The sequence below is a fragment of the Aulostomus chinensis genome, chromosome 2 (genome assembly GCF_037954235.1).
Source record: "Aulostomus chinensis isolate RoL2024-O1b breed Wild chromosome 2, RoL_Achi_v1.0, whole genome shotgun sequence".
NCBI lineage: Eukaryota > Metazoa > Chordata > Actinopteri > Syngnathiformes > Aulostomidae > Aulostomus > Aulostomus chinensis.
Window position 1 is genome coordinate 13,712,983 of NC_141321.1, and position 22,398 is coordinate 13,735,380.

Here is a 22,398-nt window from a genome sequence, read left to right on the forward strand (position 1 = left end):
ACATAACACCTGTTATTCTGAACGGATTTGCCAACATTTCAAAAAAGACTACCATAAAAAATGCAGTATCAAAGTCAGAAGGAAAGGGGAGTCACATACCCACAAATTAGTGCCTGTGTGCTCTTTTGCAGGTAAGCAGTACAAAAAGTTGTAAAAAAAAAACGAACAAACCAAAAAACAGTCAAAATATTTCTAACAGATAAACTGTATTGGCAAGATGCCAGAATAGAACCCGAAATGTGCAAAAACACAGACATTAAGGATGGAGTTGTTAAGATAGATTTGCTGTTAAAAGCCCATGTATCTAACATGCTTTGTGATATTGGGTCAGGTATTAAGGTTCCTGTTGCTGAGAAGCCCATCCTACCATCCAGTGCTCAGCCGACCTTTGCAGCTGTCACTTCTGAAACCACCTCAAGTATCACTGCCTCCCCCACCCCACTCAAGACCACCGCTGTCCCCTCTGCCCTCCCCCACACACCACCAATCTCTAAAATCACCACCACCACTCCTGCTGTGAGCACACAGACAATCTCATCTACAGCACTGCCCTCCTTTGATGAGCCAACCCTACCATCCATCACCTCTACATCCACCGTTCCAGAACCCTCCAGAACAGCAGCGCCCTCTTCAACAGCCCCCCCTGCGATCAGGCCAGAGGTGGTGGAGCCACTCTCTACTCTCAAAGTGACAGAAGTCCACCCTACAGCTGCAACAAGTACAACAGCATGGAGAAGTAGTACTGTGAGCACTACCATCAGTCCTTCCGCCACCATCACATCCAGGACGAGCAGCACTCCCTTCTCTGTCACAGCTCTGTCCTGGCTCATCTCCTCCATCCGTCCCCCTGACGCCCTGCTGCCACTCTTCACTACTACAGCCACAACCCTGCCACCATTTACTACCAAAGCACCAACCACAAGCTCCATCATGCACCCAACTACCACAACTACCCATCCACCTGCCATTTTGCACCCAACCAAGGAGTCCACAGAGGCTACAACCCTCTTAGCAACAGTGACTCCTCTTGTAAGCTCTCCTAGTCCAGGCCCTGCTATGGCCTCAGAGTCTTCAACAGTTACAGGTAGGACTACAGTACCCAGAACAGCTACCACTATGTACACAGACACCAGCACAAAACCTGCAACAGCAGAGAGAGTTCCTGCAACCACAACCACAACCACAACCACAACCACAACCACCCCCCCTGATTCACCAAGCAGAACTTCCTCAACCACTCCCCCTGTCATGACTCCACCTCCACTCAAAACACCAACTATGTCAAGTTCAGCGACCACAGGCTCAGTCAGTCCAGCTGCAACTTTCACCACCAGTAAAACGACACAGTATGTACGTCCGGAGACTTCTGCACCAACTGCTTCTATGGTTACCACAGAAAGAACTGTGAAAACCACCCCTACTGAGCTGATGACCTCCTTAACAACTGCTCCAGAGTTACAGACATCAACGCCAATGCATGTTGCACGAACTTCAACTCCTCCTGTCCCTGCTACTTCAGACAGGCGAACAACAGCAACGACTGTGAAAGTCACTGTACCTGAGACCACTGTGTCTAAAATACTTGTAACCACAAAACTGGCTACACCTCCACCTTTGAAGCTTACAGTTGCAACAAGCCCCCCTTTGTCTTCCTCAGCAAGCTACACTGAGAGGACCTCCTGGTCTGCTGCTCTTCCTACAACAGGAAGAACAACTCGCACCACAACCTCTAGACTTCCACATATTCCAGAGGCCTCCACAAGTCCTACCTCCACAACTAAATCCACCGCACCACCAGTGTTCCTTTCAGACACCACTACGCCATCACCAACAGGAGAGACCCCCACCCTTCCTGTCTACACCACACAAACCACCGAGCCATGGCATCCTCCCCATAGAGAGACCTCCTCCACCCAGGTCTACAGCCCTACAGTGAAGACTACACCAGAACTCACCTCCAGAACTGTTTCACATGTGCTCAGTTCCACTAAATCAACTGACGTACCTGAACTTCCAGCAACAACAAAGCCAGTCATCACCTCTGCAACATCGGGTACTGTCTCATTCATTACTGCCAAAATGACAACAACTCACAAAATTTCTACAGAATTTATAGACACCACTACTAAGGCCCCAGTTGCACCTGAGGCTCTACCAAAGCCTGGTGCTCCTGTGACACCTCTCACCACACTCCCCACAAGAGCTCCATCTGGCATTTTTACCACCACGGTCAGACCTGTCACTGTACAGCAAGTCACAGAAACAACACATCCACTGACAGGAAGAATAGAAGTGTCAACAAGAGCTAAAACCACACCTTCACCTTGGTTTCCACTGCACACAACTGGTACCACTCTAAGAACAACAGTGTTACCAGATAAAGTCACCACCCGGCTGGTGTCTACCACCAGACCTACACCTGCATCAACAGTTACCGCCATCACACGGACGAGCACCATCAGGTCGACACAGAGGGTTCCTGTTACTACGAGAGTTACCCCCAGAATCACAACGACTGAGAGGTTGACCATCAGACCAGTAACACCAAGAGTAACTATAGTAACCAGGCCCCCAGCAGTAACCACTTCATCAACCACTCTCAGCTCACTGATTCTCGTGCCTAGCCCCAACACAACATCTGTGCCAAGAGTGCCATCAACAATCATTGCCACATCTGCTGAGCAGTTCCCTACAGTGAGCACAACTGCACCTGCAGACAGAACTACTGCAGCCCCCAGCGTGACCACCTCAACCAGCCCAGCTCCTGTGCCAGTCACTGTATCTACAGCTGTGCCCACAATGGCCACCAGAGAGTCGACCACGTCTTTTCTGACAACAAAGGAGGTGTTGCCATCCACTTCTCAACCGGTGACACCTCCACCCCATGTGCAAGTCTTCAGCCAGCCGCCGGATGTTCTCACTCCCACTCCGACTTTGCTCCCAACTGCCAGCACAGTCCAAACAACTGAGCCCGACAGAAGGGAGAGAACAAGTCCAGGTCCAACAACACCTCCTGCACTAGCATCTCTGGAAACACCAGTGGAAACAGCCAAACCTATACCTGAGGGCACAACAACCGTGGCTGTAACACCCATAAGGATGTGCACTGTGGGTTTAGTTTATTTTTCTTCACTCTTAAAGCAATACTTCACCCAAAAAGGTGTATCTTGCCTCTCAAGTACTCATAATTAGGAGTCTTGAGCTCCCAAAGATGTTTTTTTTCCCCTCTGCATCACTTCTTTGCAACCCCAGAATGCAGCAAGATCCAGCTGTGTACATTTAGCTTAAAGATAATGGGGGCGACGGCTAGGAAGGGTTAAACGTTCCAAAAACATCAATTTTACAAACTCTGAAACACATGTATAATGCTCATCTTCTTTATCTAGCCGTTGTCTCAACTTTGATGGGTGTTAAAAAGAAACTAACAATAACACTTCAGGTTCTGAGCTCTTTCGTGTAGCGCGTGACCAGCTGGTGCATTCATTTGAGCCAAGTTGCTTGCGCTCATTCACAGTAGTGCCACATCTGAATCATACTGAATGATTAGCTTGAGTTTGAAAGGACAGGTTTTTGGAGGGTTTTGTTGTTGTTAGCTGTCAGTCACCATTAGCGTCAAGCTAGATATGCATTGCTGGCTCTTTCTTAACTCTGGAGTCACATAGAAGTGAGAGAAAAAACTTATTTGTGAGCTCAAGACACCTATTTGCGAGGTACTTCAAAGGCAAAATATACTGTGTAGGTGATGTAATACTTAAAGCCACGTGATTATTTATAGCAGCATTTCTTGTATGTTTTTTCAGTTTCTAAATTTTTTTTCTCTCCAGCCTCCATATGCAGAGATTGTCGATGAGTGCACCAAGTACATCTGTGTTAACAACCAGCTCGTCCTGTTCAACAAATCCCAAAGCTGCCCCTTCACCTCTGACCCCCCGAACTGTGGCCTGCTCGGCTTTGCCATCCTGGTCAATGGAGACAAGTGCTGCCCACAGTGGGACTGTCCATGTGAGGGAAAAAAGACATAAAAGATTTACTGTGTTCTTTTTATAAACGTTTAATGCTGTACACATTTCTTCAGACCAGCTTTACATCACCACCTCTCCTTACACTCCAGGTCGCTGCTCTGTGTTTCCCGACCTGAACGTGATCACATTTGATGGGAACAGCGTTGCCATCTACAAGGCTGCCTCTTACATAGTGACCCAGCTGCCCAATGAGACCCTAAGTATCCTGGTTCAAGAGTGTTCCGCCAACTCAGAGTCACCAGTGAGTCAATATCCCACCTACAGGTCTTCCTTTGGAGCACTTTGAATGTTTGATTTGATTTGTGGAATTTCTTTACAAAATAAAGCTCCTCTGGAATTTCACAAACCTGTGTCTGGTGGCACTCAACATCACTCACAGCTCCAACCAAATCCTCATCAACAGGCTGCAGAGGAGGGTAGGCCACTTCTCCCCTTGATATTAACCCTCACATGAACAAATCGGTACAGCACATTTGGACTCATATGGATTTCTTTCCCGTAGCTCTACATCAACTCACGTTATGCCAAGCCTCGATTCAAGAAGTTTGGCTTTGAGATTTATGACACAGGCAACATGTACCTGATCCGCAGCCCAGCAGGTCTCAAGCTGCAGTGGTATCACAGCACTGGGATGATGGTGATCGACACCGATGGCTCCCGCAACAAGCTGCCCACCATGGGCCTCTGTGGTACGATCAGTCTGTATCACACTCACGCACTTGATTGGTGCAATAAAGGCACAGGCCACTGGTTTGATGTACTATTAAATCTTTATACCAATTTTTGTTCCTTATTAAAAGGATAATTCTGGTATTTTTCAATCTTGGTACTATTTTTCTTGTGTTTGGGTCAATGTGATAGATTGTTTTAATATTGTGTGAGAAAACTGTGACCGCTTCTGTTACATGAGCCAACAGTAAAACTATCAGAATCAGTATAAGTCCACTGATGGTGTTGTTGCCACTGACAGGCTCAGATTAAGTGTATCAGTGTGTGACATCATTGAGAAGAACCCACTGACAGATATGTGGCTAACGTGTAACTGCAGTCTGAAATTCCACATATTCACTCACTAGATAGTTTCCCGTATACCCCAGATCTCTGCTGTCTCCTGCAGTTTATTTGGAGGTGTGAAAGAACATCTCTAGCACAGTGATGTCGATCAGAGGGGTGACCCACTGACACAGTGTCACAGTGTCGCTGTTTAAAAAACTCTGACAACATCCTAAAAACTTCTGATTGGACTGTTAGCTTGCAGGGATCTGGGACAAACGGCTGTTGGTAAGTGACTGCGTGTTCCACATGTTCCCCAAAGCATCTCTCATCAAGTATGTCTGCTCCCAGGTTTCTGTGATGGGGACCCCAGCAATGACCTGACTTTGGCCAATGGCACCACAGTGAGCAGGAGCGAGGATCCAGCTGTCTTCATTGACAGCTGGCAGGTTCCCAACACCACCAGCTACGTCAGCCACAGCCGTCGCCTTGAGCACAACTGCTCCACCAGCGACTGCTCCAGGTGCCTTGCCATGCTGGAGAACCACGCCTTCTCCTCCTGCCACGCTTTCGTACGTTGACCCATCTACACACCCATTTCTTTTGTCTCAGTAGTTTGTCAGACTGAACCAACCAGAGGCTCCCCGTAGAAGTGTGAAAACCAGTTGGATGTTCATGCTGTACTTCTCAGCAGGGTGAAATGTTATAAATATCTAAATGAAACATAATAGGGTCCTCGCCCCGGAGTACCTTCGGGCTCAGGCCCTAATTATGAATGCTTTGACAATATAGTCTAGAGGTCATTTAAATCTCTAAAACCACTCTTAGCAGTAGAATTAAAGGTGTTAAAGAGAAAAATGTATCTTCCTTCTCGTGTTGGGTAATGACCTCATCTGTGGTTTCAATCATATTAGTATAACAAAAGAGAAATTTGCTTTGAATACCTGTAATCAGAGTGTGTTTTTGTTCCTAGGTTCCACCAAGCACATTCTGTGAGGTTTGGGTTCAAGATGTGGAGTATGTCAGCAACCAGTGTGTGGCGCTGGCTGCCTATGTGGCCTCATGCCACAAATTCAACATCTGCATTGAATGGAGGAGTCCAGATTACTGTCGTAAGGTTTCTGTGTTGTATAAGCAATGAAAACGTAATTCCAAAGCATCGCTGAATTATTCCTTCTTCTGGTTTGTCACGGCGTCAAGCACCTACCATAAAGACCCTATGACGATTTATTTGGTGATGGCATCATTCCCACTTTAATGTATTTTGTGTGATTTAGACCTCAGATCTCCTTCACTCCTGTCTTTGCTTCTCTATCAGTAGGATGCAACAAATTAGTTTACTGTAAATGCAAATTTCACACAGTAAGCATCATAAAACTCATGATGTATTTCAGTGTGAAGTTGTTATCAGACTGTAATGCACATACCATTAACTCCATCCGTCCATCCATCCATTTTCTGTACCACTTATCTGTTAAGGGTCATGGGGGTGTGGGGGGTGGGGGGGGGGGGCCTGGTGCCTTACCATTAACTTCATCTAGTGATAACATTATAGACATTCGATGCTCAGATGGTATTTATGATGCTTTATAATATAATTTATTGAGAGATTTCTTTTTTTCAGCTGCTTAACATAACGAATGTCCGCCAGACAATCTGAACGCCTGTGTTAATGGGAAATACTGTACAACCCAAAGTGTGTACAACAATGGTGCATTGTCATCTTGGATTTTTAGATGGTCTAAAATCTTATTAAGGAAAGAAATGAGTTTGAGGTGTCCACACTTCTCTTCCTGCAGCCTTTGCATGCCCCGACATTCTGAGGTACCAGGCCTGTCTGCCAGCCTGCACTTCTCAGTCGTGTCCCAACCACGACTTTGACTCAGACCCAGACCAGTGCTCAGGCCTGACCGAGGGCTGTGTGTGCCCCGAAGGAACCCTCCTCCATCGGCCGTATTCTGCGCTCTGCATCCCCCCAGCCAAGTGTGGTAAGAACCCTTCCTTCCCAACGTAGATCACATCACGAGAAAATTTCTTATGGTTCCAGATCATTGAAGTTGTTTACATACTGTAATTACCCACGTCTGACTAGCATGCGGCCTTGTGTGTGTGTGTGTGTGTGTGTGTGTATTTGTGTGTATATGTGTGTGTGTGTGTGTGTAGCCTGCACTGACAGCTCTGGCGTTCCTCATGCACACGGTGATATGTGGAAGGCCTCAAAGGACGGCTGCTGCATGTACCGCTGTGACAATGACACCATCATCCCCGTGGAGTACAACTGCTCCAGCATAGTGGCGCCTGTGTGCCACCGAGCCGGGGAGGTGATCGTCAGCCTGTCCGACGATGCCAGCTGCTGCCCCCAGAAAGTCTGCGGTGAGTATGTGACTCAGATAACCAGTGTTATGAGAAGAAACTTTATTGTTCAAATCTTCGAAGCAAACACTGAAAAAGATCCTGAGATGCTGTGATGTGACTCTGCAGTGTGTAATCAGACCCTGTGTGACCTCGCCCCCCCTGAGTGCAGATACGGGGAGAAGCTGGTGTCCTACTACAGACAGGACACCTGCTGTCCAGAATATGTGTGTGGTGAGTTTTGTCTCTGAGCAACACACTCATAGTTTGACAGTGTTATGAATCCATCCATCGTCATCTTCCGCTTATTCCTTACTAGTAAGGGTCGCGGGGGGGCTGGAGCCCATCCCAGCGTCAGTGTTATGAATGCATTGCTAAATAAGCTCAGTTGTGCAGGGATTTTGATGTGAAACATACGTCATTGTCTATGTCTTCGTCATATTTTGACTGACTTCTGAGCATTCGTTTACTACTTTTATATGGGCAGTGAACAGATTTTCTGGGCGGCCATGTTGCTTGTTTGTTTGTTTGTTGTTGTAACGTGAACTGTCTTGGACGAAAAGAACATTTGAAAGGGAGCTTTCCCACTTCCATGCTGCATCAATGCACTCTACACACAAAGCATGGTAACGCTGCCTGCCTGTAAAGGTCCTTGATTACATACAAAAGATCACAAATGGCCCTATTCAAGTCTAAGGCACAGGGTGCATTGCCTTTAGGGTGTGTCGTATCTGTTCAGATCGGAGAGCAGCTACTCTGGGCACAATATCGAGCATAAGGAACTAAGGGGTTGTTATTAGGCTCAATTTATCCTGTGTTTTGGCTGTAACATGAATATGACCGATGAGTGTCACTCCCTTTAAACCAGGTGTGTACATGTGTTGGTGCAGAATACTAAACATGGCACCCTTAAATAGCAAGAAAAACCCTGCTCCATTGACTTTAGACATGCTTTTATGGGTCAATGATGCAAATGCTTTTTGCTGCATCAATAGAAACACGCTGACAAATCACCCTATCAAGCCTCTTATCAAGATCAACACATCCATGGGCGCATAGATGGGTGCAAGTTCATTTACTAGTTAATCAACTTGCACTCTGGGCAAGAAACTGACAACCGCTTTGGTCTGAAACCAGCTGTGATTCCTGCAGTAATGCTTTGCACTGATCATAATACATCATATGAGGTCCTCACTTGTAACTACACACAATGATTAACTGAACCATGTCTTGGCCAGGAACACAGGAGGTAGGAGCAGTCTGTGCTGACAGTTTGTAGGATTGACACTATCATTAATAAAAAAAAGTGCCTTGTCCCACATGCCTGGTCTTTCAAGGGATTTCTTTTAAATTAAAATCTTACTTCAGCAAAAAACACAACTGTGTGTTACAGAATGTGATCCTGAGCTCTGTGAGTCAGACGTTCCCACCTGCAGAAGCGACCAGACTTTAATCGCTACGAGAGCTGAGGGCAGCTGCTGCCTGGCTCACATCTGCAGTGAGTACGACACTAAAGCCAAGTCAGACAGTAGAGGGAGAGTCCGCCGCAGGTTAGAGTTGGATGAATGTCCCATGTGTTTCCTGCAGTGTGTTCATCCTGTGTGGAGACGCCTCCTCTCTGCCAGGATGGGGAAGTCCTGACAGTGGACGGTAATATTACAGACCGCTGCTGCCCCGCCTACCAATGTGGTCAGTACACACACTTATTTTCAGACATGACCAATTCTTCAGTTCATATTACAAGCTCATGAACTCTTAAATAATCTGTTTTACAGCTATGAATTAGATCACTGACAGGTTTTTGCCGTGTGTGTGTGTGTGTGTGTGTGTGTGTGTGCGCGTGCGCGTGTGTGTGTGTGTGCGCGCGCGTGTGTGTGCAGTGTGTGAGCCCTACAGGTGTCCTCAGCTCAGTTGTCCTGTTGAGATGTCGGTGGCGTCCATGTACAGTCCGGGTCGCTGCTGTCCCAACCAAACATGTGGTACGATCTGTAGAATCACTTAAAACGAGACAAAACAGATTCTCTTTTGTTTGTTCTTGAAAAACCCTCTTCTCAATCACTTTTTTTGTTTGAAATCGCAAGTGGGTTTTGTGTTTTAAATATGGAGATGAGGATAATATCTGGCTCTGCTTCCAGAGTGTTCCTGTGACAAGATCACCTCTCCTAAATGTGGATTGGTACGTCCTGATTTATTTCTTGTGATTTTCATCATTAATAACATTATTATCACTCGGATGAATAACGACACATCATTTCTAATTCCACTTAATCAAATACTTATTTGTTTTAGTATTTTCATACGAGTTCCTCAAACACACATCTGTGGTCTTCTGTCTCTCTGTGGTTCTTATGTTCTCCAGGGAGAGGCTGCTCAGCTGGACCGGGCCTTTCTGTCAGACCCTCAGAACCAGTGCGCCTGCAAAAGATACAAGTGTGGTAGGTGCTAGGTGCTGCAGGGCAGGGTCACTCACATCCAAGCTACTGAACATTTGCTCGTAACAACCAGCCAACCACTAGGGGCACCTGCAATCTTCTGGTGTATGTAGTGTATTTAAGTAATGTGCTGTTGATTGGCAGCAGGTTATCGTAGACACATCTCCAAAACATAAGACCTCCATTAAGCTACAACCTTGTGTTCTGCATCCTTTGACTTCTTGTGTGTGTGTGTGGTCACAGTGCGTGAAGCGGTGTGTGTGTACGGTGAGCGGGGAGTGCTGCGGCCAGGTCAGACCCTGGTGGAGTACGATGACAGCGGCTTGTGTCTCAGCAGACAGTGCAGCCGCAGCCTCGACCCGGCAAGCGGCTTCCATCTGCTCCGCACCAGCAGCACCAACTGCTCCGCCCACTGCCAGCCGGTAAGACAACACACTCACAGGCACGTATCAAAATTCAGAACTCCACAGACACCTGTCAGATACACAGGAATAGTCTCACACACCTTCCACCTGCATCTTGAATGTTTGTGTGTTGTAGAATCAGGTCTACATCCCTCCGAAGGACCAGTCCACATGCTGTGGTGTTTGTAAGAATATCTCCTGCCTCCATGAACACGAGAATGGCACGACGGTTCTCTATAAGGTGGGAGAGAATGGGAAGTTCTTCTGATCACAATACTGAATATTGGGCCTCATTCATTAAATGTTCTGGCACACAAATATTTTGTTACGTGATGAGAAGACTTGTGTACCTATCATTTAGTCTTGTAGACATGAAGCAGAACATATTCCTGGGTAAAAGCATGTCATGAAAGAGGCTTAATGTTTGTCTGAACCCCATGCATCACCTGCTCTGGTCCGTATCCGGGCAGCATTATGTTCTTCCTTTTTAAATGTATTTAATCACTTTAGGGAGAAATTAAATATTTTCTTAAAAAAGGGAAGTAGAAATATTGAATCTGATAGACAGGACACCAGTAATATGTCAAGGCCAACACACAGGCCTGTTTGGGATGCAGTGTGGCAGAAAAAAATAAAAGGAGAAAATAATCCAAAGATTTTTTTTACCTGCAGGTAAAAGGGGTGTTGTAGGAATGAGACTCAAAACCTGGATCAAGCTAGACCTGCTAAATGTCCAGTTCCCTTGTCTCAAAGTCGGTGGGGTTTTTCGAATGGAATTTCAGTTAAATGCTTAAAGTAAAAATGGTTGTTCACACAAGTTAAAGATATTTTAACATTTTTTTTCTTTGACAAAAAACACATAATATCACATGTGGGAATTTTGCGTTTATTTGTCTTAAAAACAGTGGATGCTATCAAGTGGCTGAATGAGTCATCACATCAAAAACAGGAATGGGAGTCATGTACAAGTCATGTACGCGCAGTGTATTTCGCTCATAGCACAACTTCAGCTTTTCACTCCTAACTGTTGTATCTACCGAAGTCGGCTTTTGTCCAAGGATCCCATGGATTGGCCTGCAGAAATATGTCATCTGTGTGGGAGTCGTGAGTGTTCTCTTGTGGTTTGTCCGAATGTCCTCCTCCTTCTGTAACATTAATCCTGGAGTTTGTCCCACCGTAGTAAGCAGCACCTGCGCTTTTATCGTTTCTCTGTTTGGCTCAAGAATTTAGTAAGTTATGTTGATTAATAAACCTTAAATGTAAAACTGCAAAAACTCAGAACAGACAGAGTCACCTCAGGAGAAGCGTTTCAGTGAGGTAACGACCGAGTGAAGGGAGGTGGAGCGGCCGTCTAGCAACTGAAGGGTCGCTGGTTCGATCCTCACGTCCCCTGGTGACCATGTCCAAGTATCCTTGAGCAATACCCCACAGTCCCTAATTGCTCCTGATGGCCTTGTGACGGACTGGTGACCCATCCAGGGTGAACCCCGCCTCTCACCCAATGTCAGCTGGGATAGGCTTCACCCCCCCCCCCCCCCCCTTATAGCTCACTGACATGCACCTGGGACTTTGTGTCTTTTATCAGACATAAAGAGATATTTGTCCTCAAAACACAGGCTAAATCTGATTTGTTGAGTGTTTTTTAAGATCTAAGTGGTGTAAAGTAGTTATGTTAACAGTTCTTACATGATCCACACTGTGTTTTCAGCCGGGGAAATCCTGGGTGTCAAACTGCATGAAGTTTGACTGCACAGACACTCTGTCTGGGCCCACACTCATCTCCTACGCCTTCAGCTGCCCCCCCTTCAACGAGACAGAGTGTATGAAGGTCAGCATGCAGCAAGACGCGCGCACACATACACACACACACACACACACACACACACACACACACACACACACACACACACACACTCTCACACGAACGGAAAAAGAATTGCTTTATTGCAGGACGTGTGTCTGCATCCAGAAACCGTAGTTAGCACCATGCTCTTTTGTGTCACATACCAAACAAGTTAGCAGGCAGCAAGTGACGTCCCTGTTTAGTGAGAGTGAAAATTAAAGACCATCATAGAGAAACTATTATCAAGGTGTCATAGTCAGACTTAAAAAAAAAAATTCCAGTTTTATAATTAATACTAATTCAAGGTCTTCTAAAATGATGTAGCTCCACTGTGTGGCATGACGTCCACTGAGCTCTAGATCAGTGGTTTTGACTTGCGACCTGCAGGGAATGTTCTGGATGACCTGTGCAACCCACGCCCACCTGTTCCTCTATTTGTGACCTGCTACCTGCACTTTTTGCAACCAGAAAGAATAATAAAGTTTGGTTTTAGTGTTTTTTTGATGCTTTTAACTGCACTGAAACTATCGATATGTGTACATAGGTCCAATTGAACAATGATAGAAAGAAGTACTGTATATTCTCATATTACTGGCTATGGAGGGTACAACAGTAGCGCATTAATAAGTGTGTTTATGCTGTGTGATACCAGTGAATGCACTTACACTTAAAATTTCAACATAGACTTTCATGATCTCTGTCGCCGGATGTGGATAGTTGCATATTTACATACATTTAATGTTTAATATGTACTACAAGTCATATTAGTGAGAATGTTTGTCCCGCAACAATTACTAAAAAACTGTTTTCAGTACATTTGGACAAAATACAAGCCATCAGAGATGTCAGACAAAGAATTTAACAAGAGCATATTGGATAAAATCTTGAGCACAAAAAGAGAGAAATCTACAGAAAAAGATTAACTTTTCTATAATTTTTTTTTCAAATTTATTCACTCCCAAATTCTGTCTTTCCGCTTAAGCAGAGGCCTCTGATCAACCCTATGATCATGTGATTATGATGGTTTTCAAAGATTTCCATGTTTGCTATTTTTGTTTTATTATTTTGACTCTCATTTATCATCTCAGATCGGCGGAACTGTCGTTAGTTACATGGACGGTTGCTGCAAGACATGTGAGTATCTGATTGGAGGGTAGCAGTCGTAGCATAGCTAGCATAGCGCTGTAGGCTGCAGCTAGCACTGAAGAGCGCCTCCACCTGCTGCTCAACATGTCTCTGACATGTTTGCCCTTCAGTGTGTCTGATTCAGTTTATACTTCTCAGCCAAGTTGTCCCAATTAGTGTTCCTTAACATTTGTCTTCTGTTAGCTCAGATTAGCTCTGTTAGCATGCTCGTGGGTAAAAAGTACAAGAGATCACCTTTTCAAAGTAGCTGAAAAGCATCTGAAGACAAGCAAGTGGCTTTGTGGTTAATGTGCTGTAGCTTACCGTCATGTACCAATCCCACCAGGTACTGGATTCCCTCTGATCCCTTTCCCCGTTAGCCCCCTGACTCCCACAGTTAACACAAACTGTGAAAGAGGTACAAAAACCACTAGGACTGTCAGTGCTATTGTTGATATTCAACAATGTACTTGCTCCGTTACATCATTGATGAGGCACACAGGAAACCCCAAAGTCTGACTGCAACCTCCTGCTGTCCTCTCAACTGCTGCCTCATTTCAGGCCCAATCAGACCTTCGCTTCACAATGTACATTCTGAGAATTAAAATCTGTAAATATGTCACAACAATGCAGTTAAAAGTGGTTCATATGCTTGAAATGGGGCGGGGTCCACAACCCATTCTACAGGCCAACAAATGATGTCACACTTGAGAGGACCGCAACATGTATTCAACCCCCCGCACGCCCTGCAGATCACGTACACGACAACTAAACTCTTTCCCCATTTAACACTGCGCTGTCCGGGCAGTGCATTGTTGATTGCCAACAATGTGCTGTTGGTAGAGGCCCAGTAGTCGGCCGTAGACGTCTGCATGCATCAGTAGGTAGCGATGTGTGTGTGTGTGTGTGTGTGTGTGTTTGTGTATGTTTGTGTGTGTGGGGAGGGAGGGTTCACTGTAGAGAGTCTGCATGCTGCTGATCTATGGCCATGGCATTTTTCTACCACTAGGGGGAGCTGTGTGGAAAACTGAAGGTGCTCTTTGATGCTTCTCAATTAATAAGAATCCCAGGCTTGATGTCTGTGTAGGTTCTCATTCATCCAGGTCATCGTAGATCGAAGCGAAGTAAAATCTGGTCAACTGGACGTAAGTTTATCTTGAAGACGTTTCACCTCTCATCCGAGAGGCTTCTTCAGTTCTAGTGAAGAGTGTGGAAACTCCAGCTTATAAACCTATGTGGGAGTGGTCAGTGCTATTGTGGTGGAAACGACCCTCCCGAGACTCACCTGGCCTCTCCAAACGACGGAATCCCAGGCTTTGTTGTCTATTTATTGACAGGGACCTTTAGATAACAGAGCCAGATTAAAGTTTGTGTCACTAGAAGATAAACAACTATGTTGGAAATAATAGGTTCTTGAATAAACACTCACATGTTCATGTGAACATGGAAGGAGAAGTGTTTTAATAGGAGGAAACACATACAGTGCAAAACCTGAGAAAATCTACAACAGGTTAAATGTGTTCACCTTAGGATCACATGGTTGGTTTATTTTGTTAACTATGATAGAAAGAGGACGGCATGGTGGTACTGTGGTCAGCGCTATCGCCTCACAGCAAGAAGGTTCTGGGTTTGAGTCCCAGCTCCATCGTGGCTCCATCTTCGGTGTGGAGTCTGAATGTTCTCCCTGTTCCTGTGTGGGTTCTCTCTGGTACTCCAGCTTCCTCCCACTGTCCAAAGACATCAAGAGGGGACGAGGCTGATTGATACTCTAAATTGACTGTAGGTGTGACTGTGAGTGTGAATGGTTGTCTGTCTCTATGTGTTGGTCCTGTGATGGACTGGTGACCTGTCCAGGGTGAACCCCACCTCTCGCCTGAAGGCAGCTAGGATAGCCTCCAGCTCCCTGACCCTTAACAGGATAAGCAGGAGAAAATGGATGGATGGATGATAGAAAGTCTTATATTCTAATTTGTGGAGTATTCAGATTAACTCAAGACAGTCGACATAACCAGACAAAACATGAAATCTTTTCTTGCATATCTGCTCTAAACCTCATTTTCAGGTGACTTGAAATCTTTGATTAGATTGGTGTCTGATTTTGTGCACTCAACTAGGACGTCAATGTGTCTTTTGTGTCACTTGCAGTTTGTTTTCTCTGTGGATATTTGCCACCTTGAGTTTGAGTCTTGCAGATAGCTTGGTGACATCTAAGAAATCTGACCTTGTTACTTGCAAATATGGAAAGAAAAAGATGGGATTTGAAGAGTGAGATAGAGTTGTTCTGTGTTGGCACCTCTGAGGTTGGGAGAGGCAGACCAATAGTTACTATCATCAGTATACTCAGTACTACCTGAGAGATTGCTGTTGCTATGGTTACGTACATTGAGGATATTATTGAATTCACAGGTTTGTTTAACTGATGTTTTTTCTTGTTAAGTGGAAGGTTTTCAGACGTGATCTGGTGGGACCTGCTGGTCTTCATCAGTGAGGTGACAGCTCGTTGTGTTGTAGCTCCTGTTTGTTGGAGCCGTGAGCTGAAGCGACCTTCAGATGCCACACTCAGCACCTTCAAGTTTCCGTTCTGTTTTTGTCAAACGATGTTCAAATGATGTCAAATGGCTCTGCAGGGGTTTTTCGGCAAAACTGGGGTTGTGCTTCATTTGATTCTTTACTTTAAAATACAGTTTTTTCCACGTACAAGGTAATCGTGCTCCCGACTGACCCTGAATGAATGAATCTCTTGCTTTGGAAAGAAGCTTCATTTGGCCGTGAAAGCTTCCTCCTCTGAGTGTACCTCCTCATACTCCTGCTCTCTCAGATCTTCAGTCCTCGGCCCCTTCATCTAAGCCATCAGCTAGAGTAGCTTATGCATGAGGACCAACCTGGGCTCTCCCATGCTCTCCTCCTCCTCCTGGTATTTGCAGCTTCGTGCTTACTTTGTTTGGTTTCCTGACACATGAACAGGCAAAGAAGACGGGAAGTCATGTCAGAAGGTGACGGTGAGGATGACCATCAGGAAGAATGACTGCCGCAGCAACAGACCGGTATGGTGTGTGTGTGTGTGTGTGTGTGTGTGTGTGTATTTTTTTTTTCCGCACTCGTATGGGACTGTACTGACTCTGTCTGCCCTGCAGGTGAACATCGTGTCATGTGACGGCAAGTGTCCTTCTGCCAGCATCTACAACTACAACATCAACACATATGCTCGCTTCTGCAAGTGCTGCAGGGAGATGGGGCTTCAGCGGCGCTCCGTGCAGCTCTACTGCAGCGGCAACTCCACCTGGGTTAGCTACACCATCCAGGAGCCCACCGACTGCTCCTGCCAGTGGTCCTAGTCGTCACACTGCACACAAACAACAAAACACACTCGATGTTCAGAGCTAAAGACGTAGAAAAAAGAAGAGAAGAAGACACATTGTGTGCAGGTGTTGAAACAAAGTAATGCAGAAAGTGTGACAGGGCTGAAAAACACAACACAAGTCAGTATAATGTTGCACTGCTGCCTCCCTGCCAGCCTACAGAGACAAGAAAATGTCAGTTGTGGAGATGGAGCTCACACCTGTGCTGCTCTGCTGCTGCACCGGCTGAAGAGTCAAAAAGATTTCCAAAAAAAGATTTTTGAAAGTTCGTTAAAAAACATTTAAAAAAAAAATTGTAATGTGTTCAAAAGAGCCCCTGAGCTGTGATAACATCACCATGTGGTTCAGTCCATCATCATCATCATCATCATCATCATCATCATATTTGAAAATAAGATTTTTGTAAATAAGTACATTTCTTAACTTTAAAATGATTTTCCATATCAAATTCTTACTTGTAGAAAGAGCAGTGATGTGAAGTACATGTAATCTAATCCATGCTAGTGAGGCGCATTAACTGATTGGAGTCCAGCTGTATTTGGAGCACTTTATTTATTTATTGGAGTTTGATAGAGCACAGACACTCTGATTTTGTGAGCATCAACACTGAGAGAAGCATTCGGTCCAACTGGAGAGCAAAAAAATATAAACAGAACCCCAAGCTTGGGTTTATTGTCTTGCCTGATATGGTTTTATTGTTGATGGTCATGTCAGAGAACTGCGGTGTCCTCCAGATGCATGTCTCTCTTTGGCCGAGTCCTTCATGTTCAAACGGACCCCCTGGGTAGTCAAGTTTAAGGGATTTGTAAGATACAAATGTACATTTGCATTTCCAATAAACATTTCCTCTGGGAAAACTCCATATGTTGGCTCTTTTTTTTTATTTTTTATGAAACCACAGGCCAGTGAATGTTATCTGCCCTCTAGTGGCAACAATTAAATTTGCAGCTATAAAAGATCTAACACATCTGCAATGCCACATTTACATCAGGTATTTCTAGATTTCTCTTCAGTCTGTAATGAAAGATCGAAGTGATTTTTCCCTGAAAAAGTACATTCCCACCTTTGAGTACTCGGGACTTTTGATTCACAAACACAAGACTAATTCATACATGAATGCATAGAACAGTGCAAACTCCCCAGCTTTATTGGGTGGTACATAGTGTTTACACACACTGAAAACAGGAAATGCTTGAGCGCAACCTGAAATATTTGGCATGTAATAATTAAAGATTTTTAATTAAATATGTATCCATAACTCCCCCATTAAATTCACTGACAGCAAAGAAAGCATCACTGAAACAAAGGAAAAGTCTTCAGTGTCACACACACACACACACACACACACACACACACACACACACACACACACAAGCATTTCTGAATGAATGTTTTCTCTGTCGGAACGTAGCGGATACCAGAACATGTGTGAAACACCTGCATAATAAATAACAGGTAATAACTGTTTTCTGTGAATTAATTCATATGAAATTCCTCTCGCCTGACAGGAAATGGCGGCTTGTTTTTCTAAGGCACATTCTCCATCTCTCCTCTAACAGATGTATCTGCCCCCTCAATAAAAAACACCAAGTCTTGAAACGAGGCTCACGTCCCACAGAGAATGAATCAATTTAAACACAGGAGTCAGTGACAAACCTGAACCTTTTATCAAAGCAACCGATGACACAATACTTCTTTTTCCACTTACGAACACGGAAATTATTTTCAGTCTTGAAATTATGAAGCTGCTCCACCAGTTGAACACTGGCCGAACAAGTTGGGTTAACAGGATTTGACCAGATACCAGGAAATGCAGCTTCGCATGAACTTTCTCACCTGACGGCAAAAACACCTTCTTATTTACTGCTACGAGGAGAAGAACCCTTTGCTGTTGTCGGGGCTGATGGTTTCCTGCCAGTGGAAGGTAGGGAGTGATGTCATCACTGACTCTACACACTCAGGAGAGACGTAACACTCTCCCTCACAGACAAAATTAAAAAAAAAAAAGAAAGACAAAATCTGCTTTGGTTCTTTAATCTTAGGTTGAGCAGCTCCACAGCATCTCTGGTTCTGGGCCCTCACATCTGACTCTGACTCTACCTTGCTGAGCTCATACCCCCCAGTGATGGAGGCATCTTCATGGGGAGTCTTCAGGTGAGTGCTGGAACTGTGAGGCCTTTTCTCCGGGTGCAAACGTACACAGGGATGTGAAATCAGTGTGTTAATTGAATGTCAAACTAAAGTAGGTCCCTACCTAGGTTGCGTCACAAGGTCAAACTTGATTTTAATTGCGTTGTGTAGCCCATTTAACTGTGCTGTGTGTTTCTCATCAGTGATGATTAGAGGTCAAGTAATCAATTCCATTCAGGCGTCCACATATTACTGTTTTGTGTGTAGCAGTACTGTGGGGTAGTGTTGTGGTAAGGATGGGGGGTTGGGTGGGGGGTGGGGGGGGGGGCATTGAGGAGTCAGCTCTCATAGATAATCCTCCGCGACAGCTGCACACTAAACCCCCGACCATTGAAGAGCTTTAATTTTGTCAACACACAATGTTGCGACACTGTAACAGCTCCCAAAAAAAGGAACTGACGGAAGAGTCCAAAACTTTAACTGACGGCGATGTAAGATTTGTTTATTTCAACATTTTATTCATTATTAACTTCAAACACACTTGCAGTGATGCTGGTTTTATACCATTTTAAAATGACATGTTTTCCAACTGACATTTTGAAATCTACTATTTCATGTTTGAGGTTTAAAGTGATTCTTCACGCAAAAAATGCTTTTTTTTTGCCCGTCAACAACACAAATAAGCACCTTGAGTTAATAAGATGTTTTTGCCCTCCTGCATCACTTCTTTGTGGCTCCAGGATGCAGAAAGAGCCAGACACATATATTTAGCTTGAAACTAACAGCAGCAGCTCACTAATAAGAGCTACAGCATCTCCCAAGCACCTCATACAATATATCTGTGGATATTCTCAGTCATCCAGGTCATGGTGAGTCTCAAAAATGTATGCTTTTTTGAGACTCACCTCATACAATATAATCCAAGACTTCTGTAGTCAGCTGTATGCGCAGTAATCCATAAAGTGAGGGTTTATTAAGAGACATTTTGGGACTTTTTTTGCAGCCATGGGTCTCTGTTAGCTTCAAGCTAAATATATGCAGCTGGGTCTTTCTGCATTGTGGGAGATCAAGACATATTTGTGAGTACTTATAAGGCGAAAGACACTTTTTGGTTGAAGAATCCCTTTAATTGAGATTGTTTATCATGGTGCACTGCACAACTATAATTCTCTATAAGTGTGCTTGGAAGTGTACAAGAAAGACTTCAAATAATCTTCAAATGAGGAAATGACTATGAATTACACACAGAGACTTTAAGGCTTTAATAGTGAATGGTGGTGAAGTAATAATACAATGTTTTAAAAGGCTCGTGTTACCTTCTGGGATGTTGGGGAAGTATGTGCCAACAACAGCTCCCATGCACCAAATCCTCTCCTGAGCCTGTCAGCAGAGTCCCAGCCAGAGAGAAATGTACCACGATGACATCACTGAAAAGTGACGGTGAGCTTGACGAGCTCCGAGCAGCTGCAGAAACACACCCTCGACTCTCGTCTTGGTGTGTGTGTGTGTGTGTGTGTGTGTGTGTGTGTGTGTGTGTGTGTGTGTGAGTGGGACACGGGGGGAAGGGGTGATCTGTCACTGCCACTACACACTTGGTTTCCTCCATCGTCGGGATCCTCATCACCATTAATGCCTTGTATTAGTTTAGTTAGTTTAGCATGTGTATGCTAACTGATAACAGTTTAACATGATTTCTGCTCACTAACAAGAACCGTTCTCATCTTCTGCTTTATCAAAGGTTCTATTAAAATTGTCTTTTAACCACGAATAGTTCAAACTATGAGGTCAAATTTTCCCCTAACCAGGTGGAGGGTTCAGAATGGGCCACAAGACCCTCTTAAATTTTGCAGTAGATTAGTCATAGTGTCACATGGTAGCAACAGGAAATGACATGTTTTTTTTTTTAATATATACACTGATGCACTCATACAGTAGTCCTGCGAAGAGGCTGCCATTATGATATTTGCCCACAGAAGAGGAAACAGTTGTAACTGGACTCCACACGGTCAGATTACTTAACTGAAGGCATCTACAAACTGAGTGCAAGTCACTCGCCCCCCAGCGGTTAGAGGAAGTGAGCATGATGATTTAACATTTGACGAATGACAAAGTTGCACTGCGTTGTCCTCACCTGATGTACAGCAACACCGTACACAGGAGGTGTGTTTTCTTTGACGCACCTCATGGACAGAGGAAGGGATATTGCACTGTTCCTCAGTGTTGAATTCAACTTTTATCAGGTTCTTGCTCTCTCACACACGCGCACACACACACACACACACACACACACACACACGAACGCAAACACACACAGGTTGTAGTTGACTGTGCCGATGAACTGTTGATAATTTTGAATCAAACCTAATTTGTACATATGGAATGGAAACATTTCTAGACTCACCTGTCAACCTCCAAAATTATTAACAGATAAAGGACTTGTTTAATCAAATTAGTGCTCATTAAGGGAGGTGATCACGTTAATTGATCCTTGTCATTTGACATTCATGGTGTGGTTGGAGCACTCGAAATGGACCTCCTGGGCTTCATTTCGTCCCCGTGTGGTGTGTATGGGTGATGATGAGGATGTTCCTGTGCTCTGACAGCAGCTTTGTTCCCATCATGTCAGCACTTCACCTGGTAGTAAGATGTTCCCATGTGGGAACTTCCCCACTTCTCTGAACACACGATCATAAACAGGGTGTTTATGATGTGAGGGCTGGCCTCGAGGTCAGGGGCGTCTTAGTAGGGGGGAACTGAGCTCAGCTAGGGGCCCAGTTTAGGGATGGGGCTGATAAAGGAATTGATTATTTTAATAATTTGTTAGTTTTTGTATTTTTTTTGCACATTTTTATGGAGTAAAAAGGCATACATTTGTAACTAAAGGTTCACAAAATAAATGCTTGCCCTCTTAAAACAATGGGTAGGTGATGCTTATTCTGTCTCTGGTGCATGCGCTCTGTCCAGCAAGTCTCCACAGACACAAACCCCTGAGACTGTGAGGTTTACCTGCAGCTAAATGAGCTTTGGGAGAACGTTTCTGTTGAGGGCTCGGGATCAGTTGAAATACGTGAAGAGAGTTGACAATGCAAGTTCTTTTCTTTAACTTCTAGCAGGGAGATCTTACTAAATGAAGCTCTGGTGTCTGCTAAAGTGAATTACAGTAAATTTCATGCTTAACTACTGTAGGACACATCTGAGCTGGCATCGCATTTCTGGATGATTTGCTGATGTGTCGGCTGCTGCGCTGACCGCAGTTAGCATGCTGGCTGCTCACAGCTAGCTTGGCCTCAGCTGCTGGCGGCACAACAGCTGGGTGAGTCATGTTGAGTGTCAGTGAGATCCATCCATTGTCGTCTTCCGCTTATTCCTTACATGTAAGGGTCGCGGGGGGGCTGGAGTCTATCCCAGCATCTACGGGCGAGAGGCAGGGTTCACCCTGGACAGGTAGCCAGTCCATCGCAGGGCCAACATACAGAGACGAACAACCATTCACACCTACGGTCAATTTAGAGAATCCAATCAGCCTCGTCCCCTCTTGATGTCTTTGGACGGTGGGAAAAAGCTGGAGTACCAGAGAGAACCCACACAGGAACAGGGAGAACATGGAGACTCACACAGAAAGATCCTGTGATGGAGCCGGGACTGGAACCTGGAACCTTCTTGCTGTGAGGCGACAGTGCTGACCACTGCACCACCGTGCTGACCACTGCACCACCGTGCTGACCACTGCACCACCGT

General features: G+C 44.9%; 1 protein-coding gene across 1 annotated transcript in view; it reads left to right on the forward strand.

Moving 5' to 3' along the window:
• otog (otogelin) overlaps window positions 1–17,301 on the forward strand; it is a 49,362-nt gene extending 32,061 nt beyond the window's left edge. Inside the window, exons 32-53 of the mRNA XM_086192507.1 lie at window positions 332–2,913; window positions 2,986–3,108; window positions 3,825–4,002; window positions 4,112–4,263; window positions 4,349–4,438; window positions 4,525–4,711; window positions 5,367–5,587; window positions 5,989–6,127; window positions 6,815–7,003; window positions 7,179–7,388; window positions 7,497–7,601; window positions 8,761–8,865; window positions 8,955–9,056; window positions 9,248–9,346; window positions 9,503–9,547; window positions 9,671–9,802; window positions 10,043–10,221; window positions 10,340–10,444; window positions 11,912–12,031; window positions 13,135–13,180; window positions 16,136–16,215; window positions 16,306–17,301. Coding sequence (XP_086048633.1) covers window positions 332–2,913; window positions 2,986–3,108; window positions 3,825–4,002; window positions 4,112–4,263; window positions 4,349–4,438; window positions 4,525–4,711; window positions 5,367–5,587; window positions 5,989–6,127; window positions 6,815–7,003; window positions 7,179–7,388; window positions 7,497–7,601; window positions 8,761–8,865; window positions 8,955–9,056; window positions 9,248–9,346; window positions 9,503–9,547; window positions 9,671–9,802; window positions 10,043–10,221; window positions 10,340–10,444; window positions 11,912–12,031; window positions 13,135–13,180; window positions 16,136–16,215; window positions 16,306–16,506 — 5,390 coding nt within the window. The 3' untranslated portion in view covers window positions 16,507–17,301. The remainder of the gene's footprint in view (window positions 1–331; window positions 2,914–2,985; window positions 3,109–3,824; window positions 4,003–4,111; window positions 4,264–4,348; window positions 4,439–4,524; window positions 4,712–5,366; window positions 5,588–5,988; window positions 6,128–6,814; window positions 7,004–7,178; window positions 7,389–7,496; window positions 7,602–8,760; window positions 8,866–8,954; window positions 9,057–9,247; window positions 9,347–9,502; window positions 9,548–9,670; window positions 9,803–10,042; window positions 10,222–10,339; window positions 10,445–11,911; window positions 12,032–13,134; window positions 13,181–16,135; window positions 16,216–16,305) is intronic.
• Window positions 17,302–22,398: the final 5,097 nt, after the last annotated feature.